Here is a 20460-nt window from a genome sequence, read left to right as displayed (position 1 = left end):
ATTTACTTATATAAGAATTTCACTAAGATAACACCGTAAATGCAAGGCATACTTATTTTTGATAGAACATATGCTTTAAACTCTATCAGATGAGGTGAAGAAATATTTCAAAATTAAGAGAGAGCAGTGATACAAAAAGCCAGCATCTGGTAGGAAATACCTAAAAGAAAGAAATTATTATATTCCATCTTTTAAAAAAAAATGAACATCATCCTTGAGTCACAAGTATTTTGCCTTCCCTCTCTCAGTAAGTCAGCCTGAAATCTCATTCTAAATCTATAATCAATCTTTCTCTTTTTTTCCCCACTGTAATCCCTTAAAACTCTGGGCTATCACTCACACTTTTGACACTGATGTGTGTTTTCTTCTGGATTGCTGGATTTGCTTAATACATATATCAAGTATCAAACCGCTTTGCATCTATGACTGGTGGAATAAAAGACCCAATATAAAGATTTGCTCATCAAAAAAGGGTTAAGAAGGCAGTCTCAAGTCTTAGGAAAAGTCTAAACTAACCAATTTTTAAATGCAAGAGCAAAAGAATGTTAAGTACTAGAGGAATACTTCATTTTTTCCACAAATATGATCAACATATGATTGTGCAAAGAAGGAAACTTACAAGCTACCATCCATTCTCTACTAGCTGGCTGTTTGACACATATAAGTTACCAACAAGGCTAAATATCTTGGAGGCCACTGGCAAAATAACACTATCTTATACCATCACAAATATTTAATGGAGCTCAAACTTTTGGGAAAAAAGTCAAGCCTCCTGAAATGATGTGAACAAAGAAACCAAGGGAAGACTCTGATTAGCACTTTGAATCCTGGTTACCAATTTCATGATCATGAACCTAATTTCTAATTAAAAGAAAAGTTCTACTAATCAGTACCAACAGACACAATCAAAAATATTTAAAAATCCAGATTTTAAAGTGTAGCAGTTTTTCCCTTAGATATTTTACTGTACTTAAAAACCAGTAATAGAAACCACTTGCCAAGTTCATTTAGTCTCTGACTGAGGCACACATATGTGATTTCCTAATTTACAGCTTGCACGTACAGATGTTCACACTTAGTAAAAGGGCTTCTTAATAGATTTTTTTTAATTAAAAGTGTGTTGATAATAGGTGTTTTAAACATATCCAAACAACACAGCTGAGCTGACAAATGCCTGCCTTCGTGCCTCACCATGTCTCACATTGTGGCAAGATTTTATAAGAGAGAAAAGATTATGATTCAGTCGCATGTATATAGGATAAATGTTACCCCAAAAATCTCCAAATGAAATCTTTCATTAATTTCTCTCTCTATGATCTGTTTCCAAGCAGAAAATGTTAGATTGCTACTAGGTTTATGTAGCCGAAAGCAGAACCACACAGCCTTTGCTTGCTGCCTGCAGTTTTTTTCCCTTTGCAAAACTTTGAACCCTATCCAGCTTTGACACACTGCCTCTTCAGTTAATAACTATCAAGTTTCCCCTTGTCTCCTGTCTACTTTTCTTTGAGGCAATTGCGCACTCAGCACCCTGAGATAATAACACACATCTATAAGATAAAAGCAATGGCATTAATGTAATTGTCTGCCTCTCTCTCTTTAGCCTAATCTTTTTTTCCTTCAGTTTTGACTGCCTGTGTGACACCTGTTTTTGTCTCCTCTGATCCTACGACAGGTTTTCCGCTGACAAGGTTTTTGCCTGACAGAGATTCTGCAGACAAGAACATAATAAAATATGAAGAACTGCTTGTCAGAGTTTCTGCCAATGCTCACATGAAACAGAAAAAAAAAAAAGTGTTTTTTTTTTTTTTTTTTTAAATAAGGGGCCCTGTGATGGTCGCTTTTGGCCTGTCAGGAAAAAGACCTCCCTGGCCAATTTTTCCAAGCCAAACAGGTGTTTTCTTATATGTTGATCTGTTTTTTAATTTTCACTAATCGTAGAAAACATAAACAGCCAAAAGTGGAGAGGGAAGAATTTCTTACCCTCAGATTTTTGCAGGCAAACAAGTATTGAAGAACTACTAAATAAAAATGAAGATACTTCACTCAAGACTATCTTTTGAATAAAGCAAAAATGCCAACATCTGTTAATGATCAAATAAGTTCAACTTCTCTAAAATATACTTCCTGGTTAGTTAGGCTACTAAACCCTCCCACCTACCTTTCACTTGTTTTCTTGTCTGAAGACACAGAAGGAAACAGCAAAGGTGAAAACAGAGGGCTGGAAAAGAGAAATGCAGAAATGGGACTACAGGCAAGGTGTTTGCAGGCTGTGCTTACCACTCAAAATGAGAAGACTCTGCTGGAAAAAGAAACTGGCAATTAGAAATCAGAGACTTTTAGATACACTTTTAAGAGTTGCCATAAACCTTTGTTCCAGGTGCTCCCAAGTGGGAGATGTTGTGGTTGGTATCAGCACACTGAGATTAGGAAGGGCCCTCCCTGAGCTCCCTACTAGTGGAGAAGTCAGCATTCCACAGAAACTACCCTTCTGGTTTAGGTCAAGTTCAGCGAGTATTGAGAAGGGAATACAATTGCTCCTGATGACCAGGGCAGAAGAAAGACTGGAGAGGAGCAACAGTGTGCCAAGTGTGAAAGCACAAAAGACTGGAAAGAGTTTACAGTGATGAGTGAAGGGAGGGCAAGATCCTGGATTTTGGTTTTTAGGATTCTCAACACCAATTTGAACCACTCTACCTGCAAACCACTTAACCTGGCTTTGGTTCTCCACACCTAGGGCCTAGCACAGCCATGTCTAATAGAAATATAATTCAAGTCACATGTGTAATTTTCATTTTTCTAATCTCATTTAAAGAGTGAAAAATAATAAAACTATTTTTTTAAAAACATTTTATTTCAAAGAAATTTAATACACATTAAAATACCGTCAATATGTAAGCAATATAAGAACAATTATCGAAATATATACACGCACATGCACGCGCGCACGCGCGCGCACACACACACACACACACATATTTAAAGATTGTGTTTCTAAAATCCAGTATATACTTTACAACCTCTCTCAGTTTGGACTAGACACACTTCAAGTGCTCAAATACACAAGAGTAGTTTCCTTATTGAAGCGCCAGTTCTAGAGTTGCTTTGGCATTCCTTAGCCCCACTTGAATTTAAGGCCCAGCAAGTCCACTGCTTTCAACCGGATGGGTGTGCACTTGCATTTGTAGTGTCACTTGATCACACAAGAAGGGTGGGAGGCCTAGGAAGCCAAAGTAGGGCTGTCCCTAGGTCTCAAAGAGCAGCTCCAAGGAGAGAGGGATCTTACTATAGGGGCCCGTTGACAGATACTGCTTATGAGTCTATCCAGTTGTGGCAGTTACTCCTTAAAATACTTTCCATATGATGCTCTGGCTGTATGCTCACTAACTAGTAACAGATTAATTCAAGAAATTTTGGAAGAGTTACAAACACACATCGTGCAAGGAGCCGGAGCCTGGTAGGGAATGGGTCGCATAAATGACATTTTGTGCCTCCCAGTATACAAGTCAGAATTCTTCCAGAGTATCGTATTTAATTCATTCGGGCATTTCACTCTTCAATAAAAAGGGGGAGAGGGACATGTCCCAGTTGGAAGAAGTCATTACTATGACACAAAAGAAAAGTAAGCATAACTGAGAGCATCAACATGATACTGCGGAGGTATATTGTGTCCTTATAACCCAACAGAATCTCCTAGTTTATCTAAATAGGACATCCTGAGTAAAATGAGAGGAGTCCAGTGTATTTTATTTATAAACCCCTTCAATCTGTGTTCTGCTTACCCTGGTGAACTCCAGTTAATTAAGATGTTCCTATAAACAATTAAGTTTCCTGTAAGATTGTTAGCAAGATATAAAAATTTATGATGTAATAAAGGGCAATAAAATGATAAAGTGGTTAGCCCATCAAAGCATTTCACATGCAAGAATATAGGTGTGAAAATAGGCAAAAGTAGCTTTAAGCTGTTTAAAATTCACCTACTTCTGGTTTTTGGACTTTCAGTACGTAAGTGTTCCTACAATTCATTTCAACTGGTCTGTACCTCTTGTAATGTGACTTCTGGGATAAAATGTTTCCTACTTCTATTCAAATAAGGGCTCGAATGAAATTTTAAGAGAGCTCTGGCTGGTGTGGCTCAGTGGGTTGGGCATCATCCTGCAAACCAAAAGGTCACCGGTCCAATTCCCAGTCAGGGCATATGCCTGGATCGCGGGCTGGGGACCTGCGGGAGGCAACCACACAATGTTTCTCTCTCACATCAAGTTTCCCTCCCTCTATCTTTCCCTCCATTCCCCTCTCTCTAAAAATAAATAAATAAAATTAAAAAAAAAAATTTTTTTTTAAAGAAATTTGAAGGCAAATGGGAGCTATGGAATGGTCCCAGATTTGCTGGAAAAAAAGAACAAATTCACCTGGGGAACACTTGGCCCCACAGTCAAAAGAATTGGTGACCTAGACTGCCACTGGGGCACTGAAGAAACCTCCCCGGGAAGAAGGGAGCTCACACGGTCACCTTCCACACTTGCACCTAAGGTGAGGCTCTAGACATTATCATAACTTTATGTCCAGTCTTTCATTTAATCCTCTTCAAAAACTCACTGTGATAGTTAGGTATATTCCTATTATTATTTGAATTTCTAGATAAAAGAATCGGGGCCTACTAACTAGAGACTACAATGGGATTTGACCACTGGCCTGGCCACACCCAACTTGTATCCACTAAACTAATCTAAACATGCCTGTTATATCCTCAAGGTTGAAGTTTCACTTCAGTAAGCATTTAATAATGAAAACAATTAATAGTTACTAAGTGGATTACCTCATGTAATCCTAGGAAGAACTCTAAAAATAGGCCTTATCATTTCACAGATGAGAAAACAGATTACATAACTTGACCAGGGTTCTACGAATAGTAAGTGGTAGAGCCAGGATGGGAACTTAAAACTTTTCTGTGGTGCCTCCCCTTGTGCACCTGAAGCTTTTTTACAGGCTGGGGCTCCCGCTTCCTATGTTTCAATGTCAAGATCCTCCCTAGAAACTCCTCAGCAGTGGATGGTTGCGGTGCATTTTAGAGGCCAGAATTTACCAGGTCCACCTCATGTTCCAGCTGAATAAAATAGAGCTAGGGAAAAAAAAATCTGGAGAGCTAAAAGGCAGAGAGCCCAAGATTTTGAAGGGGAGGCATTGTTTGTGTTGTGAGTAAAAAAAAAAAAAGAATTTTTTTTTAGGGAGTTCAAAGCACCATCTGAAAGGTGGGCAGGCAAAGAAACGTCAAAATAAGCACGTCAGGGACACACTAAGAATACAGTTAATGCCATTAATCAAGCACCGAACCTTCGCGGTTGTGGGGATGTTCTCCCTTTAAAACTGATCAGTGGTGATCAGGGAGTAAAAGAGAGAAGCAGAAGAGGGTACCATGCCCTCAGTTCAAGCAAAGAAAACCCCGTGCCAAGCAGGAAAATGACCTTGTTTTTACTCTCTACAATAGAAATAAGTGGAAAAATGATCAGGGACTTTGTCCATGGAAATAGCAATGCCCAGCTGCCTCACCAGAGCTAGGAGGCAGCTAAAAGCTGGTTTCCCTAATTAAAAGAGAATTTTGTAGGTAGGGACGGCCAGGTTTCAGAGCACAAACTGGACGAACTAAGACTACTAGAAAGCATTAGGGTTCCATTCTTTTCCAAGCCACAGTACCAGGGAAGAGGACTGTGGTGTTTCTATCTATCCTCATGTTTCCAAGCAAAGCCCCAGAAGCATGAACACTTACCTACGTCTTCCTAAAGGCCCAACTTCTCACTTTGCCTGTATTCACTGGGAAGCCCGCATGTATTTCCCTGTGCTAAGGATTTATGTTAATACCTTCCTTACATTTTTCATTAAATCCTGAATAATCCCCTGCAACAATTTTCTCCCAAAGCAAAATTCACTCTTCTTGGGGTAATCTCCAAGGCAGTCAGAGGGAGGCTAGTGCTTTCTTGTAGGTTCACCTCTGGAAGCACTCCTTTCCTTTGTCAGAGGAAACTCGATTTTGTTCACCCTCCTCTCTGGATCTTGACAAATTTACAAATTATCTTACAGAAACTGCTTCTGAGTTACTCCGAATAAGCATGATGTCATAGAAATGTCATCGTCGTCGGCAGCCGTCCGTCTCGAGAGACGATGGTGTAGCTTCTTAAAGAGTCTATCTGCACCGCCAAGAATGGTTGTGCAGTCCGACTCGGGAGTGACACGGTATCTGTCTCCTCCCGTGTTGAATCGACATCTTGCGATGACGCTGGAGTGTCCTCTCCAGTGAAGCTGAAGCTACAGAGCCTGGGCAGGGTGATATGGAGGGTCTGCTGTTGCCCATGCAGGAGACCCCCCCTCTCTTCGCAGCTGAAGGATCCAAGGGAAAGACGGAGTCAATACAGCTTGGCTTCAGGTGCGCCGCAGGAGTTGCCGGTGTTGACTACAACGTCAAACCGCCTTAGGGACTCCGGCTCCGGATTTTCTGTCGGGGTTTACTCCCTTAGCCTTTCCCCTGAAGAGGTATGCCGCAAGGCAGCGGAGGTTTTTTGGAGTCAGAGTTTTCCTTCTCTGATGTGCCCTGACTGGAAGATCGAACCAGCGACACTTAGCTCGCAGGCCGACGCTCAATCCACTGAGCCAAACCAGCCAGGGCCATAGAAATGTCATACTTCATTGCTTATGACCTATTTGGGGTGGGAAAGGGAGAAGACTAGGGAAGAAAAAAGGGTAGGGATGGAAACGTTACTACTATTAAGTTATACTAGCTTTTGGGCTCACATCAGGGAGAATACTACAGTGTTGCCAGCTGGGGATAAACTACTTTCACAGATGTTCAGACAATTCATAAGAAGACCATAGACTGGGACAAGTAGTAAAGACATGGGACCTTTCATTGGTTAAAATGAAAAATTACTACTTTTGATTTACCCTGCTGAAGTCCTCATAAAACATCATGCCACCAACAAATTTGAGAAATTTGTAAACTGAACACAGAGATCTCGTGATTCTAAGTGTAGGACTGACCTAACCAAAAGGTTTTTGATTATAGAACATTCACAACCAATTGATGGCCCTGGTTTATGCAAATTAGGCCTAATTATGATTTTCTTTTAGGCATATGCTTGGCAGACTTAGCTAATGAAAACACAGACACTCAGCTAAATTTGCATGGTACATGCTTATATTAAATATATATATTTATATTTGTATATAAATATATATTTCATTGTTTACCCAAAATTCAAATTTAAAGGTATGTCCTATATTGTCTTCTTTTATGTCTTTTTTAAAATTGAGATATAACTGACATATAATAACACTGAATTAGTTTTAGGTGTATACCACATCTGATATTTTCAATTTGTGTGAGGGATACTTATAGAGATAAATACCCCTGTTCAGATAGGACATATCAAGTACAGAGCTGAGAATTCAAATTCAGTGATGCTGGGAAAAAAAAAAAAAAAAAAAAGGGAAAGAAAAATTACTTCCAGTGAATTATGAAAAAGAAAGGTTTGAAATTAATGGATTATATGAATATTAAGTCTTACAGTACATTAAACCATAAAGCTGGTTCCTATATGACACTAAATTAACTTTATACTGCTCACCATTTCCTATGACACAGAAATAAAGAACTGAAGAATACCTGGCATAGTACTTCACATATGATGTATGTTTAATAAATATCTATTGATTGATGGTCCATATGATGCAGGCCAAGCCTGCTTATTTGACATTAAAAAAAAGAAAAGAAAAAAGAAAAAACCTGAATAGTTTGGAAACTGGCAGGAAAGTAGCTGGCTTGATGAGCAAATAATTAAAGTGATAAAGAAGGACTATCTTTTCCTTGAATGAACTACAAATAGTAAAGAGAAATCACATTTATGGAACACAATAAAAAAAAGGTCTCAAGAATTCCAGTGCATTAAGCATTCTCACAGGCAGACCTCAGCCAAAGTAAATAACTAGTGTTAGTTCAGATTGTTTACAAGTGAATGAAAATCCCAGTATCACAGTTTGTTGGAATGGCACATTTTATTGGTTTACAGTCTAAGTATTCTACGAAGAAAATAATTTGTACCAAGAAAGCTGCTGTGGGGTTCATTAAACTATGTAATATATCTCTTATTCATCAAGCCTCAAATCGTTGCCAAATGCTTATTAGACATACCAAGAAACAGTGGATTTTTTCTTAAGGTAACAAATGGCCTTTGTCAGAAGTAAAATTTACCAATCTAATAAAGGAAAAAATTACCTTTTTAAAATCTTTCCACCTCTTTTATCAAATGTTTGATTTAAAAAAAAGTTTCCAGATGTTTTGGACTATCATTAAATATTTCCTAAAATCATTTAGAAATAGTTCACTTTTTAAAAAATTTTACTACTAAAAATAAAAAATAAAAATGTTTACTACTTTATATTAGTCTTCGTCTAAACTATGGACATTAAAACTAATTTGCAAGTAATAAATAAAAATGGGTTAAGTACAATAGTTCTTAACTTTTCATCAGGTCTCCAGTTTTTAAAAAGGCAACAAAGTCCTACTGGTAACACTTCTTATTAGAAGATTTCTCAAAGGAAAATGCTGACTAGGGAGTACTCTCCTCCCTCCCCCACTCCTATCTAACATTGAGGATACACTGGTAATACTTGTTAACTCCTAAGACTATGTGAAATCTTTGGCTGAAGCTTCAAATCTGTGAATGGAAGGATTACTACTCTAGTATGGTGGGAAATGGTTAAAACACAACAAAATGAAATTTCTACCAACATAAACATATAAACATTTATGTCACCGGAAAAGAAACCTGGTATCTTCTTTTGGCACTTTTGAACCAAGAACAATTAAAATTTGTAGGATATGCTTTTTTTTCTCCCTAAGAATCACTCTGATCACTATAGTGAATGAAGGAAAAACATAGAAAAGACAATGCAAAACAGAGGAGAAAAAAAGTATGTAGTTGCTAAGTGAATTAAGTGGCAATATGCTGAAGTCCTTTATCCAAGAACTCTAAACAGAAATACGACAAAATTAGAAACTGGGCCATTTCTGCCATACCAATTAAGTTACTAAACGCTACAAGCAAGGACATTCTATACCCCAAAAAGCTAGTTTTAAATGAAGTTGAATGCAATAAAGCCCTGATTTCTATTATTAAAGTGAACGAGTTGAAATTCATTAATGGAGGGAAAAGGGCAGGAAATCCTTTGTTAATTCAAAAGGAAATATCTATTTATATTCAAGGAACTTTTCTTTTTTCTTTTTTTGTGGGGGAGTTCCCCCTCATTCCCTTAAGTCAATGGTGTTAAAGATTTCAAGGAAGCAATTTGTAAACTGCTATAGTTATAGTATGATAAATTAATCACCCATTCTCTTTAATTTTTTTAAACTGCCTCCTCAAGGTTTTTGTAAAGCTGCTAATGCCAACAATTCAAGTATGTTTGAGAAGCAATTTGCAAAGTAATGAAGTGAGTGTGCATGCATGTATGTACATGTATACGTTGTGTATATATATATATACACACATACACACACATAAAATGTACAATGACACATGAAATCCAACATCTTATAAAGAAACTGAAGATGTTGCTAACAAAGGAGATACAGAAAGACATTTACTCAAAAGAGGCCAAATTTTTTTCTAAAAATTCTTTTTTCTGTAAAGAATACTTGATTTTGGCATTTGGTTATTTTTCAATAGCAAACATAAGAAATTTCCTTTTTTTTTTTCCGGTATAATTAAGGTGGAATGTGTTCAGTACTGCAATGAAACCCTCCTATGAGATCTTGGTGGTCTTATTGTGTTTCATCCACTTAAAATTTTTCACTACAAAAAAACAAGATGCTTTCCTCCTTATCCTACACATATGACACTGTACTATGTAAGGCAGCCAGGAAGACGACTGTTTCACCTCTGAGCAGAAATAAATGGAGACATGACTTCAGGGTTTCTGTGCACAGGGAGAGAATGAAGGAATTCGTTGAAATGCTAAAGGCAAAAGGAGTGGGTGCTCTCATCCCACCGCCAACTCAAAAGTTAGAAGCTAAGCCTTCACTGTTATATTTGCTCATCCATGGGGGAAAAGTGGGATTCATATATCTGTGTGTACATATTTTGAATTGTGTATAGACATATTCGTGTGTTGGGGAAAAGAGAGGTCAAAGTGATAATGGCGGTAAGGAAAGCGAAATCTGAAAAAGTCCAACATTAATATCCCAGAATCATAGAGTTTATAATGACTTAGTAGGAAAAGCAGAGTTTGATATAACAGAAATACCTTATTCAAGTTTGGTGAAAAATTACATCCTTTAGAAAGCCTTAGAAACAACCATTGGCCAGGAATGATTTATGTTGTTCAAGGAGGAAGAAATATTGCTTCCCCCGACCCCCTTTCATTACTAATGTAATATGCACATGGAAGTTGGAGAGAAAGAACAAACTGGTGATACAGTAAACTCTTATCCTCACAAGGCCAACACAGCAGATAGATGATGGTAGCACAGATGGCTTTGGAAAAAATGAGAGTGAATAAATGAAAAATCCTTTGTTTAGTGGCTTACTCCCCTTTATTGTTCATCCATTGTCTGGTCTGTTACTTGTACCATGTATTGTTTATTTTAAAAGCTTCATATGCTTTATCTCTAATTCTTACACTAATCCTACAAGGTACGTATTACTAATCTTATATTATAGGTTAAAAAAACCCCGAGATGTAGAGATGTTAACTAATTCCATTGAAGTTGTAGAGCCAGGATTCAACCCAATACCACCTCCAGTTTTCTTGAAGGGTTTGGGACGTAAGCTCTGTACCTATTACCTAGCAAAGCCAATACTTCTTCAGGTTAAGAAGGATATTTAGAAAGTGTTATGGACTGAACTGTGTTCCCTCCAAATTCATATATTGAAGCCTTAACCTCCAGTACTACAGAATGCGACTGTATTTAGAGATACGGCCTTTAAAGAGGTGACTAAGTTGAAATGAAGTCAGGAGAATAGTCCCTAATCCAATCTGACTGGTGTCCTTATAAGAAAAGAAAATGCACATACACAGGCACATCAGGGATGTGTGCGCACAGAGGAAAGATCATTTGAGGGCACAGAGAGGGTAGCTACCTGCAAGCTAAGAAGAGAGTTCTCAGAATGAAACCAACCTTGACAACACCCTGATTTTGGACTTGTAGTTTTCATAAATGTCTGATGTGAAAGCCACACAGACTGTGGTATTTTGTTATGGCAGCCCTAGCAAACTAATACAGAGAAAGAGAAGAAGTCAACAAATGTAGTAACAAAGACAGACAGCGTATAAGTAACAGCATCTCATCTGTTGTTCACAACTGGACTGAGGGTTGTTACAGATGTTGGCCTTCAACTGAAGCAGGAAAGAGCTTATCCCAGAGGGCACTGAAGGATTGTGGCGATGTCTGCCAGGCACAGTCCTTCCAGCATATTCCCCTCCTACTACTATGACTACCTTCTCTCTCCCTACCTCATAGAAACATGGCTTAAATGTCCCTACAAGGCCAACATACGTGCCATAACAAGCAAGGTACATGATAAATTAAAAGTATTTCAAGGCATGGCCTGGCGGTGTTACCTCAGATCTTGCTATAATAACATGACATTTATAAAAATACAACCTACCGGATATTTGACACTGCTTGGGAATGAAGAATATGTCCACTTAAGAGCCAATGCCCCAGGCTGCCAAAGAAATCTCAAGCCAAAATTTCTTTTACAAACATTATCTATCTTCTAAAATTCTATAGCCTAGGAAGTGAAGAAAATATCTCTGCTTATTTATAAGCCTCCTTTTGCCTACATGTAAAAAGCATAAACCATATATAAGAACAAGTGAAATGCTATGACACGTTGACAGAACAGCTCTGTGCATCTGGCAAAAAGCCTCAACCCTTTACAGCCTTGCCATGGGTGATCCTCGCCCCCAACACATACCTACACAGAGGTCACATGCTACCAATACTGGCTACCTCTGATCCCAACACAACTGAAAGGGGTTAGTTATAGATTATTTTCTCAGATACCAGCCAAACAGTATTCCCGTTCACTTTTGTCACCCACCTTAGGTCATACAAAATTTAACATCTGGGAGGAGAAATTCAGCCCCTAAAGCATATGACAAGGGTGAGCAGTCATCTTGAAGCTGTCCTCACGCAAAAAGGACTGACGTTTAGGCCCTGGAAGACCAACTGTGGTATGTCTGAGTTGCCATCATGCCGGATGATTGCTGGCTGCTGCTATGTTCGGTCAGAATTCCATGGCCCAAGTGTCCTATAAACATCTCACCCTTCTGTTGAGAGCTGCTCACCTAAGCCTTATGTCTTGGAGCTGAAAATATGCTATTTGAGAGCTACAGGAAGAATGCTGGCTGACACTTGGAGCACAGCTGACCCCTCTCTTCTCCAGACCAGTGATTGCTCTAAAAAAACACACACATTCACAAGAACATAACAAGGACGGAAAGAAAGGTTCAGATTTTCCTCACCATGTGCCACCCAGCCATGTTTACACTGATCGCAAGTCCTCAGGTTAATCTTCCCCGGCTGAAAACATTCACACGTGCAGTTTACCAGTGTGCAACGGATGGCCTGAAAAATAAAGAAGGGAATAAAGCATTAGCATCTATTCAAAGGCACTACATTTCTTCCACATTTTAGTAAGTAGCATTTTTAAAGTCTTCATGTTGGTAGGGGCCTGGAGACTTTTGATGCCAACAAAATCTCTTATTAAAAAACAAGAAAACAAGGCTCATTCACTAATAGAACATTTCATGTCATTCCTATGTAACCTTTAACTTAGAAACATAGAGAAGAATAAGAATAAAGGGTTATTCATTCTACAATATGCTGGATTTATAACATCAGGATCCAAAAGAGATAAAAATATTGCGGCTAATCCCATTTAAGTTTACCCATTAAGCAATAATGCAAAAAATATAATTTAAATACGACAATGTTCAAGTGAAATGTTGATAAAAGTAAAACAAAACATGTAAATATTATTAGGATACTACTTTTCTTCTGCTGAGTTTCACTTAAATATTTTGTTACTCTTTCAAAGACATTTGAAAGACACTCCATTGGCCCCAAAAGACCTAGTATACTGTATATTTCCAGCATTACTTATTACTTTCCAGTTCCTTGCCTCACCCCTTGATATATGAATTTCACTTTCATTCCTATTTTGAAAGATACAAAACAACCCTCCTTTTATTTTAATGGTGATGTAAGAAAACAAGTCTAAGTTTGTTTTAAGGTCAGATATAGAATTGGAGAAGCCATTTATGAGAACATTTTACACCTGGAACAAATCAGTTGTATCTTAGAAAACTGAAAAACACACTAAAAAATCTTTCATTTCTGTAGAAGTACTTTAAAAATCATCTCACCAGTTTATATTATAAAGTGAATCCACTGAAAATTAGCATAAATGAAGTGTAACTTTTTTATGGATAAAAACCTATACTTAAGAATTGTGCTAAAGCTGACCTATGCCCTAGACTACAGTTAATAAATTTATCTCACACATTTAGCTCTAATTTGCATGAAAATTCTGAAGACAGAAGGGATTTAGTCTGATCATTCACAGATTAACAATCTACTGTAACTACTACCTGAACTGCCAGGAAAAGATCTCTCTACAGCTTTATATGCAATCAATGACTGCTGATTTGGGTGAAGGGGAAAGAAGGCAGAGGCATGTGGCTCCCTGAAACTGTAATTCTCTGCCTCAAAGCTATGCTCACTTACATACCTTCAGGTGCTCATATTCCTGGAATCGTTTGGATTTTTATATAAACTGTTTCATTTGTAACAGACAGTACTTAAGATTTCATTAATATCACTGAGCCAATGATAAGACTGAAGAGGCTACTCCTTTTCCCTATGTTTTGGATCAGACAAGTTTAAAATATTTTTCTTTCATTAATGAACATTAAATCTGTAGGCTTTTATTCAGTTTCCAGTGTTAGAGTCCGCAGTGAAGACTCCTTTCTTACTTCACCTCCATCCCTAATTTGCTCCTCTATTACCAATAGTGAAATACTGAATTGTATAATCTGCTTGATATTTCAGAGTCTCTTTCACTCTCAACCATCCAATTACACATTAGCTAGGTTGTAAAACTTTGCTATATGTATTAGTGATTCAAGGAATTAGTAATAATAGAAACACAAAAGCAGACGCTGACTAAGCAAGAATAATATATGGATTTGCAGGTTAGAAGGGGAAATGTTTCTCCCAAAATTTCTTAACTTCAATAGTTACCAACTAAATACACTACAACATCCCAGGTTAGAAGTAGCTTCTTTAAATAACATGATTAGTTAATGAACTCACAACTTGATTGAAGCATGATCAGAGCAAAACAGTTTAGAGATCAGTGTTTCTACTAAAAACAAGCCCTTGCAAACTAAGCAATTATAAATTCAGATATGACAACCAAATTGACATTAAAGTATTTATATAATCTGAAGTGATAATAAAAGCTTTCATAAATCCTTAAAAAAACAAAACAGAATAACAACAACAAAAAACCTTCCATGACCAAAACTAAGGAATGACCAATAGAAAGAGGTGATCTCTCATGGACTGTATGTTAACTCAGGCACAAATGACATACATATTTTAAATCATTAATTTTATAGTATTTAATTATTTTATAAAAATAGCCTAATTTTTCATGGTGTTTAAAAGCACACTTTTAAAATTTTTATTGATTTGAGAGAGTGGGGGGGGGGGAGAAGATGATAGGGAGGGAGGATGGGAGAGAGAAAGAAAAACATTGATTTGCTGTCCCACTTATTTATGCATTCACTGGTTGATTCTTGTACGGGCCCTGACCGGAGATCAATCAAAAGTGCTACCTTGGCATATGGAGATGTCGCTTTAACCAACTGAGCTATTGGGCCAGGGCCTAAAAGCACACTTTTTAATTATAGTTTTATTCAGGACCTGAACAAATTAAGAGATTATGGAGCTGCTTTATTTTTATGTATATTTATTTATTCACTGGTTGAATCATTGATTCACTTACTCTAAGCTAGTTTATGATTCAAATATTTTCTCTTCTTAAATAACTTCATACATCTGGCACATTTGGAAATTAAACATCTCAGATCATCATCTTTATAAATTCTGCTCTTTCTGTTCCTAAACATACAAACACTGGAACACCTCAACTACTTTTGTATATAAACGCTTAAGTACTGGAATATCCATTTTGTATTTCTATGAATTCCAGGTCTATTTGTTTTAAATCCAGATTTATATATACTACAATCATTCCTTAAGGGAATTATATATATTTTAAAAATATGGTCTAAATAAATATTTTGAGTAAGAGAATATTGTGGCTTCAAAGGAGGTTTTATTCTAAATAACATTTTTGAAATGGCATAAAACTTTGATATACTATTTATTCACAATAAAATAGAACCAATGTGATCAGTTGCCAACTCACTCACACTTAAAAAAAATAAATTATCATAAAACGATCAAAGTCAGTTAAGCCTCAAAAATGTACATACTTTACAAGGAGACAGTTGGGAAGAGCAGAAACGAGTAAGCTTTCATTTTCATGAGCACATTTCTTCCTTCATTCAGCTAACATAACATATGAACGCTACCCACTCTCTGCTGGGCACTATGAACTATAGAAAATCCAGAGATGATGACAAAGTGGCGGAAAGGGGGACACCAAAAAAAGTAGACAGTTTAGTCAGAGTGTTCCCACCTAAATACACAAGGATCCTCATGTAGGTCAGGCTCACTCAGGCTATCAACACCCTCTTCCCCCAGGATCCTGATTCATCAAGGGTACCCTGTAATTCTTCCCTCCATTCTTACATGACCAGCATTCCCAACTCACCTCTAACAATAATAACAATAATAAACTCTTAAGCCTGCAACTCATTACAAGTAATTATTCCTCTGCTTACCTTTACCATGGATTTCTTGAAAGAAAAATCCATGCACCCAGCACCCAACTGCTTCCACTTCTTCACTGCTACCTACATTTCATTTTCTCAATCTTAATTCTGCAACTTAAACTGCTTTCTCCAAGAGGAATGTTCTCATCACAACTGGTACCTTTTCTAGTCTCCTTGTCCTCCCAGACCTGGACGCAGCTTGCAGCACTAACTTTCCTTCATAGAGACCAACTATCCTAGTTTTTCTGGCAGCAACTTTTCACTCTCTCCACTGTAAATAAATACAGGTGTTTCCCATGACCAGGCTCTTCTCTCTTTAATTTGGCAATTTCTTCCCCTCCTACAGCTTCAAATATCATCGCTATGCAAAAATCATCACTTTAGAGCCAAGTACTGTGTTAAGTGGCAGGAAATAGATGGCAGAGTCCTTATGCTCAAGGACTTTACGGTCAGAGTTTGTAGGCAGTGGGTTTAGAAGAGAGACCCTAGGAACAGAAGGAAGCCCTTAAACACGTCTGAGAAGCACCATCTCTCCATTTTTATTGCTGCTGCTTCTTCTACCAAAGGCAGGATTTATTTATTTATAACAGTAAACTATTATATGTTATTATTCACGATAGCTAGATTTACTGGATAATTGACATTTTCTAGATCCTGTGCTAGACTTTAAAACATTAACTCTTAATCCTCAGAAAATACCACGAGGTTGGTACTATTATCACTTTACTTCACAAAATAAGGAGACTGAGGCAGAGACAATTAAGTACCTTGCCTAAAGTTGCTCAGCTCGTAAGGTCTCAGGAATCAGACCCAGGTCTGTGCGAGCTTGACAACTCTCTGATTGGAAGTCTCGAGTTACAATCCCATTTGCGGTGAAGCAGTCATGGAGGAGAGCCCCTTCCATGCCCACGATCAAATGGCCACTGTTCACTCCTGCTCATCTCTCAGACTTCAACTCAAATAGTGCATCCGTTCCCCAAGGCCGTTGCCCTAGTCTTCAAATCAAGGTGAATTCCCCATTAGTCACCTGTTTCACAAGGGATCTTTCTGTCATTGCACTTTTCACAGTTGTGAACACTATATTTATAATTTATCTATAATCTATTATAGATAAATAAAATATTATATTTATACATCTGTATGATTATTTGATTAAGGCCTGTCTTGTCCCCCATCAGGGCAGGGCAACACACCTGTTGGGCAAATAATAGGTGCTCAAAAGGTACTTAAAAGAACATAATTCTCTGAGCCCCTTTCCTCATCTGTAAAATGACAATAACAATACCATCACAAGGGTGTCAAAAGACTTAAATAAAATAATGAATATAGAGCATGTGGCTCTGTGCCTAGCAGTAGTAAAAGCTCAATAAATAAAAACCATGTATGACCTCAAGAAACTTTCCACATATAATATTTGAAGTATTTTTCCTTATAATTCTTCCCAATATATTTTTTGCAACACCTTGTAAAATGCTTAACACATATTTAGTCTTAATAAATGAACACTTTGACATACGTGAGGCCATATTATGCATACTATAATGATCTACAATGGGCGTGACAGGGATTATTAGCTTTAATACTGGAGGATTCAGAAATGTTTGTATGGGTGCTACATGCCCCTTAAATGACAGGGAGAATTTCCCAATTACTAATCAATTCATATCTATTAATCATAGAAAAAGGAAGAAAACATATGATTAAAATCAGTATATTATAAACATATTCATAATTATATCTCAAATACATAAAATAGGCCAATGTAATATAAAAACATTTAGTTCAGTTTTGGTCAGTATTACTTTTATATCTGAATATTTAAAAAGCATGCATTTGGAAGCATTCTGGATGAGTTCCAAAGCCCTACTCAATAATAGATTCTGTTATTGCTACAAGTGAAGTCTCTTTCACTTTATTATACTGAACTCTGCAAGTATATGTGAACTGAACATCAATCTTCTCACAAATGACGTTTCTCAGGAAAGCACAGATAGATGCTTCAGTTAATATTTAGTGTACCTCACAAAAGACCTATAAACAAGGCTAATTAATAAATCTATTAACTGTTCCTTGTTTTGGATTACTTACACAATTTACCTGACACAAAATAATGAAAGCCAAAAAATAAGTCCATGGACAAACAGAAACATAAAACAAGAAACATTACTCTGAAGGAGCAATCACAGAAAGAAAACGGCCCCTACACACCTCAAAACAAACAAACAATCTACTAAAAATAAAACTAATTTCTGTTCTGGGTTTTGTCTTATTTGCAGGGAGCTCCCTTCAAGTGTTCCCTATCCTTGGCCAAATCTCCCATATGTAACTAAAAATCCTTCTCAAATCCACTTTCTTCTTGTTCGTTTCTCGGGAGGATACCAAGATTTACAACTTGGATGAGGAAATTTTATTTATGTCATTTTTAACTGTTTAGTAGTTAAGTACATGATCAATATTAAAACTAAATTATATAAAAGTTTAATCATTAATATAGCATCCACAGTTTTTCTACTGTAAACTTAGGTGGTATAATCTATGTGTATAAATTAATTGGCTATAATAAATATCTGTGACAAGTTTCACTGTTTTTAGTTTTAAAAAGAATAAATGTCTTAATAAATTAAATTTTCTACTTTGGAAGTCACATGCAGGTATCATAAATATGTAGAACTAGTCAACTGTCTATGGTGTCAAAAGCCAAATGAATATTTTTATTGGGGGTGGGGGAGATTCATCCTTCAAAGACTTCTATCTAAAATATATATAAGCCAATAAAAATATGGAAACTAACTTTCCCAGGATTGTCACAGAATACACTGCAGTAATTACAAAGTAACAGCTATCAAGCATTATGAATGAAAAGAATGATCTTGTACATGACCAAAATGATGCACAGAGATTAATTAACAGGACTTCCACACACATTTATATATCTTGTGTATGAGAGTCAAAGACAGTAATTCAAGCATTATCACAAAGATTTTAAAGAACTCACATGATAGTAATGATAATTAAGTCAGGAAATAGCTCCCTGTGTAATTTTCAGGACAGGTTTTTTCCCTTCCATTTTCACATGGCTGGTACATAATATTAATTGAAAAGAAACAACTTCCAGAAGAAGTAGTTCGAGTGTTGGCTAAAACTTGAAAAACCTGTATGATACCGTTGTCGTAGAAGAACTTCAGTGTCTTAAATTTGGCCAAGTCACTATGAAGTTTGAGCAAAGAAAAAAAAATTTTTTTTTCATGGTGGACAGCTTCTGAGCTTACTTATGACCAACATGAACTGGACAACTACATGAGAAATTTACTTTTATTTGATTATAAAACTCATCCATGATGAAAGCAAAGGTATAGTCACCAGTTGTGCAACAGGATTTTGCAATCAGGTATCAAAACAAGACAAGAAAGACCTGGCCAGTGTAGCTCAGTTGGAAAGTCATTCCATAAACCAAAAGGTGGAGGGTTCGAGTCCCAGTCAGGGCACATGCCTAGGTTGCAGGTTTGGGGTGCAGACAGGAGGCAACTGATCACTGTTTCTCTCCCTCTCTCTCTTCTTCCCTTCCCCTCTCTCTAAAGTCAATAAGCATACCCTCGAGTGAGGATTAAAGACAAACAAACACACACAAAAAAATGAGACAAGAACATGTAAACTGGATAGATGTACAGCATTAATCAAAAGATCCACGGTTTTAAATACTCAAATAAATTTTCTAACTTTTAAAACCAAAGGAGTCTCATCTAACTCTGACCATGAGACTATTAAATCTATAGTTGCAGTAAGTGGGTGTTTTCAGTATTTATAAGAAAGATATAAATCTGAATCTGATTGGGCAATGTTCACAAGAAATGATCATCAGTGATTACAAAATGAACTGTAAAAGGGCTCACAGAGTGTTACACCGCAATGTAAATGTCACTAGTCCTAAAAGAACAGTAGTAACAGCAAATGAGAAGCAATGAAGTTATTCTGTCTGCTTAACAAAGCCCATTCAAAAATTCACATAATGGGAAATTATAGCAAAATTATATATTTTATTTGGTGTTAAAATAAATTAGAAATCAAAGAATTAACCCTTTGATAGAAGTTTCCTTAAAATTTGTCCAATTGTTTTTATTGTTGGATGAAGAAATAGCAACATGATACAGATGATCATTTTGTTGTATTCTTGTGCTTTGAAATTTCTTGATGTCTTTTCAACAAAGAGATCTTGTCACTGAGTCAGAAAATCTGAAAACACATGGTCAGTCCAGACTCACAGCATCATTTTCATAATAAACACATCTAAAATAAAAGAGATTCACTGGGAAAAGAGTGATCCTTGAACACCACTTGCTATTTAAATGTCAAGATTTTAAACCTCATTTTGAGTTTCTCTTAAAAGATATGATCCCTCCCATCAACTGGCAAACACATAAATAAAATATGCTACATCCATATAATGGAATATTATTTAGCCATAAAAAGAAATGAACTAATGGTACATACTACAACATGGAT

General features: G+C 36.7%; 1 protein-coding gene across 1 annotated transcript in view; it reads right to left on the bottom strand.

The window, feature by feature from the left end:
- The window catches only part of BNC2 (basonuclin zinc finger protein 2), a 438326-nt gene that overhangs the window by 137662 nt on the left and 280204 nt on the right, over positions 1–20460 (bottom strand). Inside the window, exon 4 of the mRNA XM_090274080.1 lies at positions 12517–12619. Within this exon, the coding sequence (XP_090130206.1) occupies positions 12517–12619 (103 nt within the window). The remainder of the gene's footprint in view (positions 1–12516; positions 12620–20460) is intronic.

The sequence above is a fragment of the Furipterus horrens genome, unplaced genomic scaffold (genome assembly GCF_987537825.1).
Source record: "Furipterus horrens unplaced genomic scaffold, mFurHor1.1.pri manual_scaffold_4, whole genome shotgun sequence".
Lineage (NCBI taxonomy): Eukaryota > Metazoa > Chordata > Mammalia > Chiroptera > Furipteridae > Furipterus > Furipterus horrens.
This window is presented reverse-complemented; position numbering and strand designations above follow the sequence as displayed.